Source organism: Aspergillus pseudonomiae, assembly GCF_009193645.1.
Source record: "Aspergillus pseudonomiae strain CBS 119388 unplaced genomic scaffold BDV37scaffold_3, whole genome shotgun sequence".
Taxonomy (NCBI): Eukaryota; Fungi; Ascomycota; class Eurotiomycetes; order Eurotiales; family Aspergillaceae; genus Aspergillus; species Aspergillus pseudonomiae.
The window spans coordinates 798,129-819,381 of NW_022475995.1; the positions used below are offsets into that span (position 1 = coordinate 798,129).

General features: G+C 49.3%; 7 protein-coding genes across 7 annotated transcripts; 4 read left to right on the top strand and 3 right to left on the bottom strand.

Annotated features, from left to right (window-relative positions):
• Positions 1–469: 469 nt before the first annotated feature.
• On the bottom strand, positions 470–3,274 carry BDV37DRAFT_237399 (putative MFS transporter). Its single transcript, XM_032080720.1, has 8 exons — positions 2,779–3,274; positions 2,606–2,677; positions 2,415–2,547; positions 2,245–2,349; positions 1,572–2,187; positions 1,493–1,508; positions 1,325–1,442; positions 470–1,265 (listed from the first exon to the last, which is right to left on the bottom strand). The coding sequence occupies exons 1-8, from the start codon at positions 2,857–2,859 to the stop codon at positions 778–780; spliced, it is 1,629 nt and encodes a 542-aa protein (XP_031946715.1). The 5' UTR covers positions 2,860–3,274; the 3' UTR covers positions 470–777.
• Positions 3,275–3,456: 182 nt separating this feature from the next.
• Positions 3,457–5,387, top strand: BDV37DRAFT_237420 (serine incorporator domain-containing protein). The gene is made up of 4 exons (XM_032080721.1): positions 3,457–3,650; positions 3,703–3,782; positions 3,850–4,438; positions 4,495–5,387. The coding sequence occupies exons 1-4, from the start codon at positions 3,600–3,602 to the stop codon at positions 5,218–5,220; spliced, it is 1,446 nt and encodes a 481-aa protein (XP_031946716.1). The 5' UTR covers positions 3,457–3,599; the 3' UTR covers positions 5,221–5,387.
• A 289-nt stretch (positions 5,388–5,676) lies between these two features.
• Positions 5,677–9,206, top strand: BDV37DRAFT_112686 (ATP-binding mismatch repair protein PMS1). Its single transcript, XM_032078406.1, has 3 exons — positions 5,677–5,772; positions 5,834–6,117; positions 6,180–9,206. Exons 2-3 carry the CDS (start codon positions 6,060–6,062, stop codon positions 9,125–9,127), a joined length of 3,006 nt encoding a protein of 1,001 aa, XP_031946717.1. The 5' UTR covers positions 5,677–5,772; positions 5,834–6,059; the 3' UTR covers positions 9,128–9,206.
• BDV37DRAFT_112680 (uncharacterized protein) lies at positions 9,206–10,133 on the bottom strand. The gene is made up of 2 exons (XM_032078405.1): positions 10,072–10,133; positions 9,206–10,017 (listed from the first exon to the last, which is right to left on the bottom strand). Exon 2 carries the CDS (start codon positions 9,837–9,839, stop codon positions 9,285–9,287), a length of 555 nt encoding a protein of 184 aa, XP_031946718.1. The 5' UTR covers positions 9,840–10,017; positions 10,072–10,133; the 3' UTR covers positions 9,206–9,284.
• Positions 10,134–11,022: 889 nt separating this feature from the next.
• BDV37DRAFT_112690 (HET domain-containing protein) lies at positions 11,023–12,882 on the top strand. The gene is made up of 2 exons (XM_032078407.1): positions 11,023–11,673; positions 11,730–12,882. Exons 1-2 carry the CDS (start codon positions 11,059–11,061, stop codon positions 12,552–12,554), a joined length of 1,440 nt encoding a protein of 479 aa, XP_031946719.1. The 5' UTR covers positions 11,023–11,058; the 3' UTR covers positions 12,555–12,882.
• BDV37DRAFT_278352 (uncharacterized protein) lies at positions 12,788–13,534 on the top strand (the record flags this gene model as incomplete). Its single annotated transcript, XM_032086027.1, has 2 exons — positions 12,788–12,910; positions 12,971–13,534. The coding sequence occupies 2 exons, from the start codon at positions 12,788–12,790 to the stop codon at positions 13,532–13,534; spliced, it is 687 nt and encodes a 228-aa protein (XP_031946720.1).
• Positions 13,535–13,716: 182 nt separating this feature from the next.
• csmB (putative chitin synthase) lies at positions 13,717–19,743 on the bottom strand. The gene is made up of 5 exons (XM_032078408.1): positions 19,667–19,743; positions 19,225–19,617; positions 15,554–19,162; positions 14,225–15,498; positions 13,717–14,168 (listed from the first exon to the last, which is right to left on the bottom strand). The coding sequence occupies exons 2-5, from the start codon at positions 19,521–19,523 to the stop codon at positions 14,071–14,073; spliced, it is 5,280 nt and encodes a 1,759-aa protein (XP_031946721.1). The 5' UTR covers positions 19,524–19,617; positions 19,667–19,743; the 3' UTR covers positions 13,717–14,070.
• Between the last annotated feature and the right edge of the window lie 1,510 nt (positions 19,744–21,253).

The following is a 21,253-nucleotide window of genomic DNA, read 5'->3' on the forward strand; positions in this document are numbered from 1 at the left end:
TTGTTTTGTTTCTTTTACCGCCTAGCTTTGGCCTCCTCGGATCGTCGAAGCCCAGGATGACGATAGGATTGCAAGCCGGACTGCAGTGGTTACGTGGTAATTGATTGAATTTTTTATCTTTCGGAGAGAGCGTCAGGATTTGGCAACCCAGCAGGGAAATGACTCGTGCTGAAAAATTTTGATATCTTGTGGTTCTGAAATGCGTTCCATTCTATTCTACCGTGTTATTTTTAGCTAGTCTTTTTTCTTGATGTGACTCTATAATGTGTACGGTATGATGTGTGAATGCCCAAATCGGCCATTTATCGTTGTCTGTCTTATCTTATCTTTACCTGTTTTTATCTATTATCTTCTCCCAATGGTTTCGCGCCGGTTTCGGTTATCTTACCTCGGCTATTGCGGATGACGCTCGGATATGGCTCACTTACTACAACGTACGAAAGTGGATAGTGCAAGTGAACAAGTATGATTTTTGGATGTGTTGACTATATACAAGGCACCACCCACTGATTCGTGAAGGAGCGTGGAATTATCAAGGGAAATGCAGAATGAATACCTCAAGGACGAAAGATAGGCCTCCCAAAAAATTATCATCCGTCTATACCTCTCCCAGTAGTGACATATGAGATGAGTTATCAACGTCGTCGCAGATACCGCTCAAACTTGGGTATATAGCTAATAAGAAACATGTAAGAAATGGCTTTTCGGCCAGGCAATTTTGAAAGATAGAGAGGCGCCCGCTCTTTAGCGGGCGGCACATATATATCCCTTCCCGCCTTAAGCAAGACGGTCGTGTTCAATCTTCTTGCGGATCGCGCCGTGGACCCGCCTCTCGCGCAGAATACTCCACAAGCATACTATGACGCCAGCTACTCCCGAGAAGAATGTGGTATAGTATGCCGTCCGGTAACAGCCCAAGCCGTCGGGGCAGTCCCGGTCTCCATCTGGACCGACAACAGAGTGTCGGTCGTAAATGCTGCCGTACAGCAAGTTGAAGACGTTCCCACTCAGAACGGGGGCAAGGGTCATCACGCCCCAGTTTTGGGAGAGGCCTCCGATGCCGAAAGTGTGAGCTACCAGAGAGGGGAAAACACCAAAAAGGAAGCCGTAGGCGACCCCCGTGAATCCCGAGACGACCATCAACTGGTGTGGGTTGGATATCGCGGCTCCTGCTAGTTGAGTTACGGTGAATACAACCGCGGAGATGAATAGGCACCAGAATCGTGACATGTCGAGCTTCTTGACTAGTAGATCTGATCCAATTCCTAAAGCGATAACTGTCGTTAGAAAATGTATGGACGAGCAATGTTGTGGTGGCACGTACCACTGAACAGTCTGCCGATGAAGTTGCCAAATGATAGGATGGACACATGCATGACCTGTCTCTGTTGGATGAATCTGGAGGTAGCACTATCGTCGTAGTATTTCCACAATGCTTTGGCCTGCGGGGGTTAGTATATAGATGAACGTGCTGGTAACATGGGTGTCTTACGCTGTTGCCAATGTTGCTATGATCATTGTTAGTATCTAAGTATCTAAATGAAGTCAAGGGAGGTAGAGTTAAAACATACTTGATTGTCATCAAACCGATTCCAGAAAGGAGAGCCATCGTCAAGAAAAGCTGCCAGAACTCTACTTTGGGCAGCATTGCCAAGCCTCTAATGTCTGGGTGAGGTGAGCCGACGCCATCTACGAGAGCATCATCTTCCTCCTGGCCAACCTCCCGAGATTGCCTTGGGGTGCTTTTGGATACCAACGATGACGTTTCATCCAAGTCGGGATTGTGGCTAGAATGGTGGGAGTGGTTCGACGCGCCAGATTGCGACCGTACATGCATTGGGGAGTGGGATTCAAAAGCTGTAGAACTCTGCATACCTGCTTCATCAGACTCTTCTGGAACATAACGCAAATCAGAGGACTTCGTCCTATGTAGTTGGGTGGACTCTACTCCTGGCGATCGATCCCGTGATAAGGCCATGTACGCTTTAGCTGGGGGCATGAGCCGAAGGAGGGGAATGGAGACGAGGTTGAAGACGAAAGTCCCCACTGCCAGCAGCAGAAGAAACCGGCCAGTGTCATCCTTGAAAATGAACGATGAGACGTTAGACCAGAAAAAGGCGCTCAGTCCGAAGGCTGCCAGGGGGAATGCGGTCGCTGTTCCCCGATGATCGGGAAAGTTCGTTGCAGCTAAAGTTGACGGGTTTTAGTTCCGAACGAATGTTCGTGAGGCAGAGATCAACACACCTGTCTTGATCGAAGCCGAGAAGGCGGAGCAACTTCCGAGGCCAGTTAGGAATGAGAAAAAGGACAACACGCCAACACTGAGCGAACCCTTTCCGTGCTCATAGGCTATAGTTATCGATCATAATCAGTACAAACATCCATAAGCGCCAGTGACAATCGGACAAACAAACCTATATATATAGGATAATAGCCTATACCAAGGGCCACAGCACCAATAAAAGTCGTGAGTCGTGGACCTCGAGTATCGGTTAACAACCCCAATGGAACTCCTGAAGCATACATCCCCAGATTTCCAGCCGTGCCCTGTGAGACATCAGTACGCTATACATCGGCTTTTCCGAGAAAAACGAGACAAGCTTACAATGAAGTTGCTCTCAGTCGACGAGATCTTCATTTTTTCCGCAAATTGTGGCGCCCATGCCGAGTAGGCATACTGCGGTCCATCAGTACTTGTTTTTTTTGGTAGATGGTCCAGGCCATAAGTGTAGTTCAAGAGGGAGTTGGGCGCAGGGACAAGCATCACGGCAATCATACATTGGTCCCACAGGCCAGGGCTACTAGTGTGCCCGCAACCACGGATATAATGCGCCTGGTTTTATGTGTTGACTCGGCCATGGTGGATTGTGACGGTGCCGTTGTACCGAATCGTCAAGTGAAGGGCTATAGTATTCCTCCCAGCGCATACACTGCGTAAGCAATTGAATGGAAATTGGGGCAGCGGGGAGGCGTCGAATAAATGCCGATTCCTTTCGGCGAATGGGCAAGATAAAGCTTATCAGCGTCACAGACGTCAGGATGGTATAACAGAAGGAATAAAAACGATCCAACGAACGAATGCAAGGGGTGGTACGAATATTAAATACGAGAAGTGGGAGAGAAGTTTACAATCCAACGAGTGTAGAGAAGAATAAGATTATAAAAAAAAAGAAAATTGAAAATTAAAAAAAAGAGGGGGAGGTAAATTGAACAGGGAAGAAATAAAAGCACGCGACGACAGAAGCCAAAGTGGCCGTTGGACTCGTAATCTCTCCCGAACTAATCGTTCTTGACCCCAAAATGTATTCGGAGGTACCACCCAGTATACGTACAGGTACGCAAGTACCGTCAGGTACAGTACTTGAAGTACAGCGTTATCGGCCTGGATAAAGTTAGCACCCCGTCGTCGCTTATGTAACCGTTATCGGCACATGACGAAGGCGGCGGCGACTCTTCCGGTTGCTTGCATCCTCCATGGCATCATTCAATCGGTCGACGCAAACTCACTCGCCAGGACTAGTATATAACATTAAACCTTACTGCTAAGTATCATTTGGTGAAGTTCACAGTCCCTTTCCTGGGAAGGGCGCCTTAACAACATGGGTGCTCTACTTTCTCTGCCACTTTTGGCGGTGCCAAGTGCCAGTACCGTACGTGCTTCTCCATTGCTACCTGATCGGATCTCAACTGATATCAACTTAGCTTATAACGCTTGCAACTTCATGTTGCGGGGCTGCAACTTGCTCGGCAGTATGTAGTGCGTGCGGAAAGTTTCAGAATAGGTAAGTATTTTTCTGCGCTGACTGAGGATATGATAAGTCGCTGACATCCGGGGCCCCGGATTTCTAGTATGGCTACGAGAATCGCCTACGCCTTCATTCTCCTGATCAATTCAATCGTTTCGTGGATAATGCTCACACCATGGGCACTCAAGAAGCTACAACATCTGACGCTGGACTATATGGAAATCACTTGCGACGGCAAAGAATGCCATGGTTGGGTGGCGGTCCACCGTATTAACTTCGGTCTTGGTCTCTTTCACTTGGTTCTCGCGGTGTTCCTGTTGGGGGTGAGGTCATCCAAAGATGGCCGTGCAGTCCTTCAGAATGGCTTCTGGGGCCCGAAGATCATCCTATGGATCGCCTTCGTGGTCATGTCATTCTTCATCCCGCAGTCATTCTTTTTCATCTATGGCCGTTACATCGCCTTTATCTGCGCTATGCTCTTCCTGTTACTGGGTCTTATCCTCCTGGTAGATTTGGCGCATTCCTGGGCTGAGATCTGTTTGCAGAAGATTGAGGACAGCGACTCTCGAATTTGGCGCGGGCTGCTCATTGGCTCAACTATTGGCATGTACATCGCATCGATCGTGATGACAGTCCTGATGTATGTTTTCTTCGCCCGCGGTAATTGCACCATGAACCAAGCCGCGATTACGGTAAGTCATGAATCACTGGCCACATTTGTCTTACTGGGGCTCGGCTGACGGATCAGGTTAACCTCGTTGTTTTCTTGATCATATCCTTCGTGTCCATTCAGCCTATAGTGCAAGAATCCAATCCGCGAGCGGGTCTGGCTCAAGCAGCCATGGTGACTGTCTATTGCACGTATTTGACTATGTCGGCTGTTTCAATGGAACCAGATGACCGCCAGTGCAATCCTCTAGTGCGCGCTCGCGGGACGAGAACGGCCAGTATTGTTGTGGGCGCCATTCTTACGATGGCTACCATCGCATACACGACAACACGTGCAGCCACTCAGGGGCTTGCGTTAGGATCGAAGGGCGGCCACAACTATTCGCCGCTGGGGACGGATGACAACGAACATGGTCTTGTGACACAGCAGCCGACCAGTCGTCGCGAGATGCGTGCCGAAGCTCTTCGTGCCGCCGTGGCTAGTGGCAGTTTACCCGCCAGTGCGCTCGACGACGACAGCGATGATGAATCCGATGACTATAATACTAAAGACGATGAACGAGGGTCGACGCAGTATAATTACTCCTTGTTTCACGTGATCTTCTTCTTGGCTACGACATGGGTGGCCACGCTTCTCACCCAGAGCTTGGAAACCGATGCCGAGAGTACAGATGACTTTGCTGCTGTGGGGCGGACGTACTGGGCCAGCTGGGTGAAGATTATCAGCGCTTGGGTTTGCTATGCGATTTATCTGTGGACGCTGATTGCCCCGGTGGTTATGCCTGATCGATTCGGCGTGTATTGAAGTTGTTAGGCACCGTCACCTTAAATTGTGTTGACTATACAGTGGAGTTGGGCGTTCAATAGCAATGAGAGTTATTCCGATGTCCACGGTGCATGTCGCTTCCTGGGCTGTTATATAGTTTGCTGCATGATATTGTAGTTATGACGAATGAGACTGTGTCTATTATATATGGAAGCTACGAGATTGAACTTAGTCTGAAACCTATGTTTTCTCGATGTACAGCCCGTTTTCCCACCCCTATGAATCTCCGTAATCCGAGCAACTTGAGTATTTATGGCCGTTCCTACTAAATCTACTGAATCGTAGAAGGACTGTGAATACTTGGGATATCAAAAAACGAGGAAAGAGTTAATTTCAAGCCGTACGAGCGAAGCGAGTGTAAACGGCTGGTTTTATGAATGTATTGTAGATGGAGATCAATCTTATCTTGTCCGATGCTTACCGATCGCGGTATCGCGTAAAGTGGCCGACAACCGCGTAAGTCGCGTTCGCATCGACCATCTTCACCATGGGCTGAATATGGCGACCATCAAGGCCATCGAGGCCCGTTCGGTACGTACCTATGAATCTTTAAATGATCAGTCCCTAACTTCGTCGTGTTGCGCCTTTTCAGGTTCACCAAATCCAATCCGGTCAAGTCATCATCGATCTCTGCTCCGTTGCTAAGGAGTTGGTTGAAAACAGTCTCGATGCCGGCGCCACATCGATCGGTAAACAGGACCCTTGCACTTTATATAGATCTACATGCGCCTGTATATGGTTTCTTATAGAACCGCAAGCTGACCAAGATCAATCTATCTTTCACGACAGAGGTCCGATTCAAGAACAATGGACTGGACATGATTGAGGTGCAAGACAACGGCAGTGGAATATCTCCGGAGAACTACGAGAACGTTGGTAAGCTTTTCGCCAGTTTTCCTATTCTAGTATAGGAAGTATCTAACTCTCCGTCTCACCAGCACTCAAACACTACACATCGAAGCTTTCTTCCTATGAGGACCTATCACGGCTACAGACGTTCGGTTTCCGCGGCGAAGCATTATCGTCCCTTTGCGCCCTGTCCGAGTTCCATGTTGTCACCGCTCAAGCCAACCAGGCTCCCAAAGCCAATCGTCTTGAATTCGAACCCTCCGGGAAATTGAAGAAGACACAGATTGTCGCGGGTCAGAAGGGCACAACGGTATCGGTGGAGGGACTGTTCAAGAGACTACCGGTGCGGCGCCGCGAGCTGGAAAAGAACATCAAGCGTGAATATGGAAAGGTTTTAAATCTTCTCCATGCGTACGCGTGTGTCAGCACAGGCGTGCGTTTCAGCGTCAAGAACACTGTCGCAAAGACCCGGAATGTGGTGGTCTTCTCCACGAACGGTAATCAGACCACAAAAGAGAACATCGCCAACGTCTACGGTGCGAAGACGTTACTGGCTTTGATTCCGCTCGATCTAACCCTGGAGTTCGAGCCATCCGCGGCTGGGAAGCGAGCCGCTGTGGACGAAGAGCGGGAGTTGAATCAGATCTTCGTTCGGGGGCATGTCTCGAGACCCGTTTTTGGGGAAGGCAGGCAAACACCGGACCGTCAGATGTTCTTTGTCAACTCTCGTCCTTGTGGATTGCCGCAAATAGCCAAGGCGTTCAACGAGGTCTACAAATCTTTCAACGTGTCACAGTCACCGTTTGTGTTTGCGGACTTTCATATGGATACTAACGCGTACGATGTTAATGTTTCACCCGATAAGCGCACAATTTTACTGCACGATGCGGGAGTTTTGATCGAGTCTCTAAAGACATCTCTTACGCAGTTGTTTGAATCGTCGGATCAGACAGTTCCTCAATCTCATGTCAACAATGCTAAGCAGTCAGCTACTAAAGGGAAGCTGCAAGACATTCTAGCTCGTAAATCTTCGTCCGGGGGCGCAGAGGCTGCGGAAGATGAGGGCTCAGAGCTGGATGAAAGCCAAGCTAATGGGAGAAGCAGGCTCAACTCCCAACATAGGATGAGGAGCTTCTTGAGCGATCTCGGGTCGTCACCTGGTGGTAGAGCGAGCATATCCTCGTCTCCCCTTCGTGTGGACAAAGAACCTGCGCGTGATCCGACATCGTTGCCTCCAAATACGCCTACTCGACCAAAACCTAACTCATTAGATGAAGACAACGAGCTCTTCGTTCCTGAAGAGCCATCTCCGGGTGCAGACGAGAGCATGCGACCAGAACGCGCCGCTGATGAAGACTCGCAGATTGCTGATGATGACGATGCTCCACAGAGTAGTGCAGCACCAGATTCACAGCAGACAACAATGCAGGGACGAGAGCCATCTGTGGAGATGCCCAATACTATACAGAATGCATTTGACCGAATGAGGCCAAGACGAGCGTCGGCTGAGTTGGCGACGATCACCATCGGAAACAAGACTGTGACGTCCATAGTTGGAAGTGGTCCCTACCGAAAACGTGATATTGACCACGTCGACACTACTAACTCCCCGGCTCGCAAAAGACGTATACATACCCCGTCTCGTCCGAGGATATTTGGGAAGCACATGAGGGGCTTTGCAGCGCCTGGAACTCAGGTAGATCACAGCGCGAGCAGCGAGGCCGAGGAGGAAGAGGAAGAGGAAGAGGAAGAGGAAGCTGAGGACATGGCCGATGAAGAGGAAATCGAAGATGAGGAGCCTGAGGATGATTCTCAATCTCATGTCCTTCCAGATCAAGATAGTGTTCATTCACAAGATGAAGCTCTACCCGAGACTGAGGTCAAGGATGAACCGGCAATGTCTCAGCAAGATGCTCCACCAGTGGAAAAGACCTTAAGCGATGAAGAGAAGAAGAAACGCGAAGAAGCCGAAGTTCAGCGGCTGATTCGACAGGCGGAAGAAAAGGCTGCCTTGCCACAGGAAAGCAATATCAACCGTGCGAACAAACTGAATAAGGGCGCGACTCATCGTGATTCCACAGTCAACCTAGTGAGCACTATTGATGGGTCACTGTCTAGGATTCAGCTTCAGATCGACAAGCTTCAAGAAAGCCTTCGCTTACATGACTCGGATGCTGCACATTCTCGGGACGATGAGGCAGAAAATTCGCAGGAGACTGCTGAGGAGCGGTTGTCACTGACTGTTTCTAAGGATGACTTCGGCAAGATGCGGATTGCTGGGCAGTTCAACCTGGGATTCATTCTAGCCACCCGATCCTCAACAGGTATCTCTGACTCGACATCATCCAGTTCGAAGGATGAGCTTTTTATCATTGACCAGCACGCTTCCGACGAGAAGTTCAACTTTGAGCGACTCCAGGCGGAAACCGTGGTGCAGAATCAACGACTTGTGCAACCGAAGCAGCTGGATCTGACGGCGGTCGAAGAGGAAATCGTGATAGAGAACCAATCTGCGCTGGAGAAGAATGGCTTTGTCGTCGAAGTTGATGACAGCGGCAATGAACCGATTGGTCGCAGGTGCAAACTGGTCTCGCTACCACTGAGCAAGGAAGTCGTCTTCGGCGTGCGAGATCTGGAGGAGCTCATCGTCCTGCTTTCTGAGATGCCGGCGAGCAGCGCCGCGGGGCCCATGTATGTTCCGCGACCGAGTAAGGTGCGAAAAATGTTCGCTATGCGGGCGTGTCGGTCCAGCATTATGATCGGAAAGAACTTGTCCCAGAAGCAAATGACGCGAGTAGTAAGAAACATGGGCAGGATTGACAAACCATGGAACTGCCCTCACGGTCGACCGACCATGCGACACCTGATGAGCCTGGGACAATGGAACGAGTACGATGAGTTCGACGGCGATGAAGAGAGTGAGTTGGAGGATCGCCGGTCATGGACGGATACACTGGCTATCTGGAAGGATTACTTCGGGGAGACGACCGGCGAGGGAGAGGAGAGTGAGGGCGGAGATGAAGATGAAGCAGATTAACATCATTATCCTTTTTTGGTTACGGGTCTTATTTATTTATACAGCGATGTATAGAACCATGAAATTGACTTGGATACTCAAGAATGCTACTTATACCCAATGGCACATCATCATATCATCAACCCTAACCCATCGCGCAGAAGAAGCCATCGAACAATCACCACCACTGAAACCAGCCCTTCCCCTTCTTCCCATCCTTATCCCCATTGCCAGCCTGCTCCCCAAACCCATTAACCCTCCCATTCCCCTCTAACGCCCCATCCTCCCCATACCTATTCACATTCCCATTCCCATGATGATTCCTCGCTTCCTCTTCCTCCGCCAGTCTCACCGTCTCCTCGACAATCAACAAATCCCGCTCAATCAGCTCCGCCCAGTTCTGGACATCCCCGATCTCCTTCAACCCGTCCCTCGCCTGATCCGCCACCTTGGCAAGCTGATCATTCTGCTTGGCGAGCTGCTCCGTCGCCCGCCGCACGTCGGCCTCTTGCTTGTCCAGCACGGTGGAGTTCTCGTGGAGGGTGCGGGCTCGGTCGCGGAGTGCGGTTTCGTAGTTTGCGCCGACGGAGCGAAGGGAGGCTTCGAAGGCTGTTTTGGCCTCGGAGGTGCGTTGTTCGGTTGATTCTGGGGTGGTTGATTGGGTTGGTTCTGTAGTGTTTGATGTGGCGGTGGTAGTTGTTGTGATTGTAGTTGGTGGCGGTGAAGTAGACATTTTGGAGTTTAGATTGAGGAGTGTGATTTATGTGGTCCGAGTATTGGGTATGTTATAATGCGTAAGTTGGTGTATAGAATCTAGATCGTATGGAGTAGGGTAAACTGGGGTTTTAGATGCGTTTATGTAGTATCAATGGAGTTGGTTGGCGACCCCACTTGGAGAGTGCGCTAAGAGGCTGTCGTGCAGATGAGCTGCATGAATCTATTGGGTACTGGCATTGTGGTCATACTAGGGCTCAGGAGGTGTATATACAAGAATCACCATAATGATCGAATATCAGACGCCGAAGCTTCTGAATCTCCACACCTGCGTCGAGAATCGCCCCCAGGGCTCGTTTCTGTCTGCTCACTGGCAGTACGCCCGGGCGTAGGTCTCCACCGTCTGTCGATATTGTTGCTGCATCGCGGTTGTACAACGTCGTGGCTCGCATGATGCCTCCGCGTCGGCGGGCGATGTTGACATACCCTGGGAACGGGCTGGAGGGTGAAGTTTGTGAGGTTCCTGTTGTCGTGGACATTACCTGGCTTGGGCATATTTTCAAGGATATCCCGTTCTCAAGTAGGAGACAGAATAGGTCAATATCGTACGTCGCCAGACTGAGTCGGAGCCTGCCGTTATGGACTTGGGATCATGTTAGGGTCAGCGCGACTTCGAGCAATATTTTGACGAGTTCCTCCCGTTGATGTGATTTGGATAGGGATGTCACATACAGTCTCACGTTGGCAGCAGGATTGCGAGATACTCATGATGCTGTGACAGGCTTCCTAGAGATTCACCTAGTATGTAGTAGGTAGAAAAGGTATCGGACTTTGATAGATGTATACAAAGTGTGATTCTGTGAGTTAGGGCTGTCTTACATTGGTATTCATACATGGATGAACTATTGCGATAGGAGCTACTCCATGCCCAGCGTAGAGCATCTATTCTTAGAAAGTAGAAGGTCACTACCTCGAGTGCCTGTCATAGTATACTCTACTGACTTCCAGCAAGGCTGTATAGCACTACAGATTCCTCTCTTGACCATCACGAGATCGCGGGTGATTGAATATCTCCGATTGCCGATGCGGCTTTCTTCCATGTCCCTAAATGCACAGCCCCATTACCTTCGCCAGGCTGACTATTAATAGGGTGGTCTATTGGGCAGCAGAGTCGCGAAGCTACACATTCTACAACACAGCTGTGTGATTTCAGGACACACCCTCGTACAACCAAGACAATGTCCCAATACGCATATTCTCGACTACCGCCGGGGTCGGAAACGATACGCATCCTTCGCCTCCTGCCAAGCGAAGACAACACGACTCAAATCCAATGCCAGCTGGTCAACTACACCCTACCAAGCACAAGTACGGGATATCACCCCTATGAAGCGTTATCGTATGTATGGGGTAGTGAGAGCACCCCTCAGTCCATTCGTATTGATGGCCAGATTCTATCCGTTACAAAGAACCTCTACACTGCATTACTATATCTTCGAGAGCACCAGCTTGAGCGCCTGCTCTGGATAGATGCGATCTGTATCAACCAGGGAGATGAGGAGGAAAAGTCCCAGCAAATTCAGTTCATGCCGACGATATATGGTCAGGCGAACCATGTCATTGTTTGGCTCGGAGAAACAGCCGATCAGAGTGATAAAGCCCTTGAAGTGATTCGTCTTGCTGGCGATGACGATACTCACAGTGGCTGGCGTAGAATCATGGAGGAGGAAATACGTCGACAAATTACTCGGCCAAAAGGATATATCCCCGATCAGGGAATCCCGACATTACATGACGAGATCTATTCAGCCGTTGAGAGGCTACTAGAACGACCTTGGTTTCGGCGCATTTGGGTATGGGCTGTTGTTCTACACCAATCCTTATCAAACCTGCTGAATAATTAGTACAGGTGCTCCAGGAGGTTCACGCTGCGCGATCTATTCTGGTTATGTGTGGCCACGATAAGATCAATGGCTATTCCTTTTGGTTGGGCTTGAGCCTTTTTAGATTATATATGGACAAACCCAATTTACGGAGCCTGGTTGGTTCGATTACACATCTTCTAAGGGGCTCGATCTTCCGATCTGAATATACTACACGTCCGCGTGGAACACTCACTCTAGGCGAATTGATTGACATGTATCATACCCGAGCGGCGACCAAGAAGCACGATAAAGTGTACGCATTGCTTGGCATGAGTTCCGACACCCCTCTGGTACCTGATTATAAGCTTCCATGGGACAGCGTGTTCCAGCAGGTCATCACCTATACTTTCTCAGGAAAAGGATCTGTGCAAATCTGGCCCCACTGTGATTTGGCTCTGATTCGAACCAGGGGCTATATACTTGGTGAAGTATCCAGGGTGAAAAGTGATACAGATCGATATGACAGACAACAGGTGTACATTGAGAATTTTGCGCTACGGGCGAATTCCTGGGCGTATCTCTCATGGGTTCTGGGCATACCACGAGATTGGACACTCCATGTTTCAGCGAAGCCTGTTCAGAAAGGTGACATGGTGTGTCTTTTGGAGGGGGCTTCAAAGCCGAGCATCGTCAGGTTTTACAATGGCTATCTCATTTTTATCATAGTCCACGTTACTCCTCTGCATGAGTGGGATTATGAGATTAAAAATTGGCATGAGGCGTTCGAGACTCTGCGTTCAAAGAACAGCCCCATCCGTGATATGTCTCTCATCTGGGAGTGGGCATATTCAGGGAACCTGGATGGATGACTCGGAAATTCTATTGGAATCGAATGATGCGACACCGTCTGGACAGCTTGGGGACGGACTCTGAAGAAAGCAGAAGGTTGGGTGATTTGTCGCTTGTTGCGGAACATATCTTCGTCAATCAAATGAGACATGGGGGAGTAAGTATCCTGCCTTGTCAAAGGATTCCAAGCTCCCAGTCAGCGAGACTACGGCGGTGGCAGCAGCAATGAGCCTCCGACTATGGATATGAGACCATGTCAATCTCAGAGCTTGTGGTCAAGACAACCGCAGTCAATGAGGAGAGTGGCTATCATATGTCTCGGATTCTACTTGATCTGACCAAGCAGGGAATGGCAGCCAAGGGACAAGATCATGACGTTACTACAGATTAATGAGATGCAGCAAAGGGGAGAGACTCTGCTAATCCCATAGAATAGACTACCAAATCTAAACACCAGCACCGCCAAGACCCCAAAGAACAAGCACAAAAACCAACGTATTTACATTTCCTCGATAAATTCCTTCATAACACCCCTCTATCACCTCCCATAGACCACATACTCGATTCTGACATTTTGGGTCGCCTCACTACCACTTCCAAACCCCGAAGCAGAGCAGAATTCCGCCAAAGCCCTAACAACCCTCCCGATGACCCAACACACATTAAAGGATCGGCTATGTCGCCGTCCGAACAACGCTGCTCTGTGCGTCCAGCCACTATAACCCAGCTCCTCCCTTTTATTATAGCTTCCCCACTAACGCTGCCTCCAAGTCTGGCTATTACAAACCTGGCTGCGAATACCCTCGGGCGCTGGGTCGACCAGAATGCTGCGCACTGGCTGAATCACATTATGCTCGCTGTCAATTTCATCGTACTCGCCAGCATTGCGGTAAGAGAAGCGCGGCGGTCGACTGGTGACCCGGGTGTTATACGCACTGGCGGTGATCATCAGACTGGTTTAGGTGAGAAGGAGAGCCTTGTTGATGCTGGGAAGGAGTAGGAGTTTATCTTATATGAGTTGATTGTGTCTCTAGAGTGAGAAGTGTGAAATACTGGAGCTGGGGCTTCTGTATGGGAGCTCGTGCTTTGCTTTTTTTTTTTATTTCTGTATGAATATCGTGTACTGAGTTTCTTCTTCATGTTTTATTATATGGGAAGAAGTTATTGATTGACTGTGATTATGCTTTCTGGAATATTTGATATAGTATACTCCGTACCGAGTGAAAAAAAAATGAGTCGTGAATGGGCGTTGAGTATTCCAGATTTCTATAATCTACTTATGTATCACACATGCATGTTGCAAGTTCATCATTAGATGTTGTCCGACAACATATGCTCCATGTACAGGCTAACATCCCGAGTACATTCCAACTCTCATAAACAACTATTACACTCGTTCAAATTCGCTGAATGCTTCAGATCATCCCAAAACGCCATGCATGCCAAACCGAAATATCAACATTTTCCCGCACGAATATATGTATTAAGGTACCGGGGGCAAGATCAAACAAGGAATAAAGAAACTCAGATACAAATCTACATATTTGCCAGTTCTTGGTCAATCTGGCGATCGAGGAATGCTCGCTTGTCTCCGGTCAATGTCGCTTGAAGGCGCTGCTCGACCAATACACGAACTATGGTCGCTTCAGTTAGCATGTATCTCATAACACGGCTGCGTTCAAGTGCTTACCTTGTTTCTTCGTTACCGTGTCCAGGTCTACTTCGGCCAGACAGCTACGAATAGCATCCGTAATGGCCATCTCATCAGGCCCGCCACTTCCGCGGAAGTCAAACGCACTTTGAGGCCGGGAGGTGTAACCACCTACTGGGCTCCGAGAGTTTGGCCGGGGAACCCCCAGGAGATTGTCAGTGCTCTGCATGAGTCCCACGCTATGCCGACTTGACGGAGCCTGGAACTGGCTGAGATTTCCCACCGACAAGTTTCGAGACTGGTGCCCTGGCTGAAGCGGCATATCGGTATACCGACTAAAGCTGGACATGTGCGAATGCCTGTTGCCTGGGATATTGCCGCCGAACGGGGCGGGCGACTGCGGCGGCATGTAAGGGCTACTATTCCGGCCTGCTCCTGGGAATCCGGTTAAGATTGTGGATGCAGGCTTGACCGAGGAATACTGGGAATGCATATCATCCATTTCCATGCCCATATCTCCATATTGACCTCCGTAGAATTTCTCCTGGCTCATGCTATAATCTCCACGGCGGCCCGGCAGGTTATTGGCAAGAGCGTAATCGTCCCAGCGCTGGAGAGGAATACTGCGGGGGTCAAATGGTTCGTCTTCTACCGCAACAACCCGCTTGGATCCCTTCTCTCCAAGGACAACACGAGTGTTACCCCAGCTGAAGTCGTCTTGTTTCCAGAAGGAATACATCGGCAAAACGAAACTATAGATCGGATAGGCACAGATATAAATGATCATCCAACCAATATGCTGCCACTGCCGTTTCACAATGAAGATGATCGCCTGAAGGCCGTACACACCAGCCAAGATGGCGATAGATATGATTGGAATTGGTCCACCACTGGCGACACTGTAGATTAGGTAACCCAAGTAAACACAGGTGGCCGGGAGGATGATGGTTCCGAGAAGATCAACCAATACGACAAAGCGCATACTGAAGCAGCAGAAGCCGCACAGGTCTTTCAGGGCAGCGAGTTCCACCAGGTTGTGGACAGTCGAGTTGATCCAGCGACGTCGCTGAGATAGAAGGACAGAGAACGTCTCGGGGGCGGCAGTGCTAGCGTAGGCATCCGGGATGAATTTGTAAGACATGGTAGGGAAGTGCTTTGTCATCAGTGTAGTCAAATAACGATCCTCACCTAGAGAAAGCAGGTTTTTCTTGTGCAGCGTGTCAACGTCATTGTCTGCGTATTCTTTGATAACCTTGTCTGATATGATCAAAGGCCGGCCTTTGTCCGCCGTCCGCAAGCGATACATGCAGAAACTGTACGAGTCAGCATCTTCGAAGTATATATTGCACTGATAGGTATTATACTTACCACCCAGGAAGACAGGTTACACTGCCAAAGAGGGACTCGAATGCTTTTGAGAGATGATGAGAAATGTAGTACTCATAAACCTGGATCATGGTCCACCAGCTTCGTTCCTCATTTTGCAAACTCGTCTCACCACAAATGCCAGCAATGCGGGCATCATTGGCACAGGCAGCGACAAGGCGATTAAGTGAATCTTCTCGGACACTTGTATCCGCATCCACCATCAGGCAGTATTCATAGAGCTCAGGGTCGACGCCAATCACATTATTAATCTGATGGAAAATCTCCAGCTCAAGAGGCGACATGGGGGCGCGATGGTGTACGCGATTAAGGAAGTTCATAATCTGAATCTGAGAGTCGCGCTTACCCCTGTTTCCAGGTTTGGACTTGCTTTGCTCGGACTCTTTGCCAACCTTCACGACAACAATGTAGGGAACAACATTCCCTTCATACTCATAAAGTCCGGAGTAAACCTTTCCATAGTTGAGCTGATCACTGCCTTGTCCAACCGATTTGAACGGTAAGGCAGGAGGGTCGATCTTGGGATCTACTCCCAGAATGTCCAGAACGATCTTGGGCGTTGGGCGGTCGTTACCGCCACCGACAATCATACCGTCGCAGATGACATAAATCAGTTTCCTCTTGTTATCATACTGAAGAGCTGTCAATGAATCAAGGCCTTTTCGCAATGAGTCCTCGCCCTCAGTGTACGCTGGCACCAAGCAGATGACGAACTTGTCCTGAGGGGCGGGCCGACGTTTGGATCCTAGCTGGAGAGCAGCAAGGAACTTGACAAGAACGACAGCGCAAATGAGACACGTGAATGCCAACAGGATGTAATTATTGACTTGGCATCTCGCAGTATCACGGAAATCAACCTTGCCTTTATTGAACACATAATCCAGACAAGTTTGCGCTTTGGTGGCATTTTCACTGTCTGGCCATTTGTCCGTTACGTCGGTGCCTGGATAATTTTTGAAAAGTTCTGTGATACTGCTTGGCAGGAAGTTGTAACTGTCGATGTTGTTCATCTGCTTGAGGGTATAGAAATAGTCCGTCAAATCATATATGTTTTGATCCTTGATGACCCAGGACCGTGAACTGCTGTCTGCTTGTTTTGCCACATCACTCCGCTTCCATACAACGGAGCCCTTGTAGTACTCGTCAATCTTTGGTAGAAAGACATCTTCGTACCAGGTGATTTTGTGCAGCTTCGTGTTCGGGTCCGTCTGCGCGAGAGGGCCACAACTATGCTTGGCATTTGAATACAACACCGCGTTTGTGTCGTTATTTCTCAGTGTGATAGACTCATCGGTCACAAAGTCACCACAGAGTCGAGTAAGCGGAGGAGGGAAGTAGGCGTCCATGTTTTGACCCATGAAAGGCTCCATGTTTGATGTTGTCGTCTCAATGTTTGTGTCACTGTGTTGGATCTTCCAGAATTTGCTGATGTCGTAGACTTTGCCGTGAATGCTGACGTAAAAGTCATTATTCCCTTGATGATAACTGACCTCTTTCTCGTTCCAGACTTTATCCTTGTTTGGACAAAGCAAGTTACCGAAGGCGATGATATAAAAGCAGACAATAGCGTTAAAGAGAAGAATGAGAAACACGAGGACGAGCTTTTCTCTCCATGCCATCCGCACATCTGGACGCTTCATTCGGCCTACGAAGCGAAGGACGAACGATGGAATCCAGAAAGTCAAGGCCCAGACAAAGCCAGTCCAGACACGTCGACCGAGTGTAATATCCTTTTTCTCGATATGTTTGGGATCGGCATACTCAGGATCAAGCTCGCCCAAGTAGCGGCCGTCTTCGTCATAGAAGGGGTTGTCATACTTCTTATCATCTCCCTTAGGGCCTAAGCCATAGTCACCGCCCGCTTGCAAGGTATGCGGAGCGCTGGGCGCAATTGACTTCGCACCACCAACAACACTGGGAACGAGTGTACTTTGTCTGTTGAGCAAATTATCCCGGCTCCCTAGAAGGCTTGTCGATTCTGCGATGGGGGGCACTGCGTAATGTGGAACGCCAGGATCTAGCATGCCACTTCCATACATGAAAGGGCTTGCTGCTGGTGGTTCTTCAGGCTTGAGATCGAGCATTGTCTCTGCTTCCCACCACGCATTTTCTCTCACCCAGATTCGCTGATGGCCAACCACGGCATCGCCGTTGGTCCACCCCCTTTCAACCAACCAGTTCTCAACACCATCCTTTCCTTCTCCGCAGCCTAGTCGGAAGTATCTACCGATAAATTCCTCCACGTCAAAGTCGGCTGTGAAATCGATCTGTCTGAGGCGACGGTTTGCCCACTCAGCAAGTCGCCATTCCCGTAGTTGACGGGAAACGGCGCTCGCGGACCAAGTCGCAGTCGGTATACTAGGGTTCAGATTTTCAGGTAAGTCATCAGTGGGATGAATAGAGATATGATGCCAAACACGGCTGCTGCCTAGTGTGGTGGCCAAATCAAATCGGCCTTTCTTGCCCAATGTGATTCCTTCGGATTCAGCGGTAAACAAAATCTGTCGAAGAAACGAGTCCATTTCAACTTCAAGCCCAACTTTCTCCAAGACTTCATGTCTCTTGTCCAGCTCATACTCACGTTCGCGCCACGTGGGGCCAGTGGATATTCCCAGATCGACTTCAACCTGGGCAATCGCTGCGGTCATATCATTAAGAACGGCCGGGCCAGCTGGAGGAACGACGACTCCATCCTCCTTCATTTCAGCGTTGATTCCCAGGGTATCGTCAAATACCCCTCTCATCGCCACAGCCCTTCCCAGCGCAGGCCTAGGCAGGTCAACCACGGTGATACTTACCGTATCGTCGTCGGACCACTGAGCTGGCTGTCCAGAGCCAGGACTGCTGTCATCCAAGCTTGCCTGCAGCTGGCTCGCAATAGCTTCATTGGCTTTTCCGATCACCCAATCAACCAAAGCCTCGTATATTCCAGAAATTAGGACCTCTCTTTCGTCGGTGGAGCATTTGTGCAGAAGAACTTCAGGATCTATGCCCAGTAAACCACCAACATCTTCACACGCCTCCTCTAGGTCTTCCTGGTCAACTAGGAAGCCGGCCGCATTACCAAGCTTGAGCAACCCTGCAAGTACTGATAAAAGACCTCGTTGGGCTGCACCTTTGATGCCGATGGCCTTAAGAGCAGATCTAAAGTCTTCGGCAGCGGCAGCGTCGTCGGCAGTAGGAAGATACGATGGGGGTGCATAAGTACCCGACTTACGGAGCAGAGCGTAGGACGAGGCGTCTTTCAGGTCCAGGAATTCTCGCTCGGCTGGTGTCGATGCAGACGTTAAGAGATAGTAGAACACGTCGAAGGCACGATATCCCGGCTCAGAAGCAATATCGAGGAATCCTTTGCGTACATTGATCCCTGAAGTCGAAAGTGCTAGAGATAGCCCGGTGATGTCGCCCTTGAGGGTCAAGGTGTAGCAAGCCGAAAGCGCGGAATAGAGTGAGTATGAAGGGTTGAAGCTGGTTACAGCCGTCAAAAAGGGGCGGAGAGCGGCCAACGCTGTGAAGGCGATACTGGGAGTGGACAAAGGTAGTGTTGCTAAGAATGGCTCTAAAACGGATGGTGTTGAGTGGTGAGTAGAGCTGGTTACGATTGAGTGTCAGTTGGCCTTCCAATACTGCTGGATCTCAGGATGAGCGCTAACCATAAAACGATACAGCCGTCCTCTGCTCTTCTCCTTGCATGCTCCCAAGCTCTGGCCGCTAGTTCGCGATCTATTGTAGGCCCGATATGGCCTTCCGGGGTTGCTTGCGTTGCAGTAAGCAATGTATTCACGACTAGGCTGGTTCCCGCGTCGAGTTGGTAGGGCTGTCCGGTCGTATAATGCGCATGCAACGCATTTAGCAACGTCGTTGTCGAGACCTGCCCACCTGACTGGGGCGCTCGGCCGCCGGTGGAGAAAGCAGCCGAATGGCTGGAGTAAACTGAATAGCGATTTGACATGGTTGTGCAACTCTGAGGTTAATCGGCGGTCTGCCCCCGATATGTTCTCGTAATGAACGCCAACCAAGCGATGGCACGAACGGCGAACCCAATCCTGTACGTTCAGAACATGAAACTGCAAACTTCCCGTCTTCAGTTCTCACTTCACCTCTAAGCGAAGGATACAGGCATGCGTACACGGTCCTAGTGTCGCTGCGGTCGTGAGCCCGAATGGAGGATATGCGAGCACAGTCTGAGCGGGAAGCTTTGAATAGTGAACTCAGAAGCTGTGATTGTTAGGAATGATGTTATTGTATTCTTCAGGTGCTGAAGCGAGTGACGGGAATGTGGATGAGTAGCGAGTGTTGGGCAAAGCGACGTTTGTAAAGCCCGGAGATTATAATTACAACCGATGATGCGAAGCGAAGGGCTAAACGATTCGGTTATCAAAAGAAAAGAAAGAAAAAGAAACAAGATAGGAAGATCAAACACACTCGAAAGCACTACTCCCGTAACGAAGGTAAAAACAAGCAAGAGGAATCCAAACAACAACAACAGTGGCGGACAATTGGGAGGTGGATAGAATAGGAAGAAGCAGACAGAAAGAAGAGAACGAGACGATCACCTGTGATGCGAGTTTGTTGCCAGCCAGCCTAAGGTAAGTTGTCGTCCCAGAAGCTTAACTGGATATGGGTTGGTACTGTTGGTACGCGCATACGAAAATTACTTCAGTTTCCATTTGCTCGGTGCTTTGTTGTTTCAAGGCAAATCCCCCCTCCCCTTCGCTTGTTTTCAATTGGTAATTCTGATTGACGGCTTTGAAACTGCAGAGTGCAAAAAAAAAAAGGAAAAAAAAGGAAAAAAACAGAGGTGCGTTGTCCCCACTACTGATAGTACGTAGCTAACATTTAGCTCGTAAATCATATCTGGTATTTGGGTCATAACAATGGGCAACTCTTCCCCCTTTCCTCGGTGCATTCTGTTCGGAATCGGGCTTGGGATCGGTTGAGAAAGGAAATTTTCAATTCATATGATACAATGAGGTCGTCATGTAATCTTCATTTTACATATGATCTTCTTCTTTTTTAGTGTATCTGATTGCTTGGGTGGGTTTGTTTACTTTCTTTTCTTTTCTTTTCTTTTTTTTTCCTTGTTCCCTTTCGGTTTCCCCCTCAAACCTGTCAGGTGGCGTGCATCAGAACTTTTTGTCTTGGCCAATGGTGGTAGCGAGGGGAGCCAGATCCATGGCCCTAGACCCTTGGAGACTCCCATAGCTAAAAATGGCACACCCTGTCTCACCCGCACTCCATGGCCACCAGATTTCCGTATCGAATACCGGAAAGATTGGGTCAACCGACCTTGCTGAAGACACCCGTGTCTCAGTCAAAGCCAATCAAGGTTATCTTGCCGATACATTTTTTCTATTCCAGGTGTGTCCGAGTTGTCATATGTTTAGTTCCTAATGATTTGTACTAGTAAGTCCAGTAGTAGTATCCAGAATCATGCAGCATGCATCTGGCACTGGCCGCCTTAACGGTGTTGTTATTTTTATACCAAGTCAGATCATTGCGCCTCTTTCAAGGCAATTGTGGCGGCTCTAGTCATTGTTTTCTGCAAAACATCCACTGTACAGACTACATACGGCCTATGTATCTCGGTAGTATTAGTTGGTCACTAGTGAGTTTGCAAAGCCTATAGAGGTTAGTATTAGAAGTGTAGGAGGTATGTGCTGGTGCTTCGGACAATCCGAC

Bases quoted from the DNA above. Each gene is read 5' to 3' on its own strand.
- BDV37DRAFT_237399 (XM_032080720.1), bottom strand. From the start codon at position 2,859: ATGGCCGAGTCAACACATAAAACCAGGCGCATTATATCCGTGGTTGCG. The intron at 2,350-2,414 runs GTTTGTTTGTCC...CGATAACTATAG, and splicing joins CTATTATCCTATATATATAG to CCTATGAGCACGGAAAGGGT. The intron at 2,188-2,244 runs GTGTGTTGATCT...CGTCAACTTTAG, and splicing joins CTCGGCTTCGATCAAGACAG to CTGCAACGAACTTTCCCGAT.
- BDV37DRAFT_237420 (XM_032080721.1), top strand. From the start codon at position 3,600: ATGGGTGCTCTACTTTCTCTGCCACTTTTGGCGGTGCCAAGTGCCAGT. The intron at 3,651-3,702 runs GTACGTGCTTCT...ATATCAACTTAG, and splicing joins CGGTGCCAAGTGCCAGTACC to CTTATAACGCTTGCAACTTC. The intron at 4,439-4,494 runs GTAAGTCATGAA...CTGACGGATCAG, and splicing joins TGAACCAAGCCGCGATTACG to GTTAACCTCGTTGTTTTCTT.
- BDV37DRAFT_112686 (XM_032078406.1), top strand. From the start codon at position 6,060: ATGATTGAGGTGCAAGACAACGGCAGTGGAATATCTCCGGAGAACTAC. The intron at 6,118-6,179 runs GTAAGCTTTTCG...CCGTCTCACCAG, and splicing joins GGAGAACTACGAGAACGTTG to CACTCAAACACTACACATCG.
- BDV37DRAFT_112680 (XM_032078405.1), bottom strand. From the start codon at position 9,839: ATGTCTACTTCACCGCCACCAACTACAATCACAACAACTACCACCGCC.
- BDV37DRAFT_112690 (XM_032078407.1), top strand. From the start codon at position 11,059: ATGTCCCAATACGCATATTCTCGACTACCGCCGGGGTCGGAAACGATA. The intron at 11,674-11,729 runs GTATGGGCTGTT...TAATTAGTACAG, and splicing joins CTTGGTTTCGGCGCATTTGG to GTGCTCCAGGAGGTTCACGC.
- csmB (XM_032078408.1), bottom strand. From the start codon at position 19,523: ATGTCAAATCGCTATTCAGTTTACTCCAGCCATTCGGCTGCTTTCTCC. The intron at 19,163-19,224 runs GTTAGCGCTCAT...AATCGTAACCAG, and splicing joins GACGGCTGTATCGTTTTATG to CTCTACTCACCACTCAACAC. The intron at 15,499-15,553 runs GTAAGTATAATA...TGACTCGTACAG, and splicing joins GTAACCTGTCTTCCTGGGTG to TTTCTGCATGTATCGCTTGC.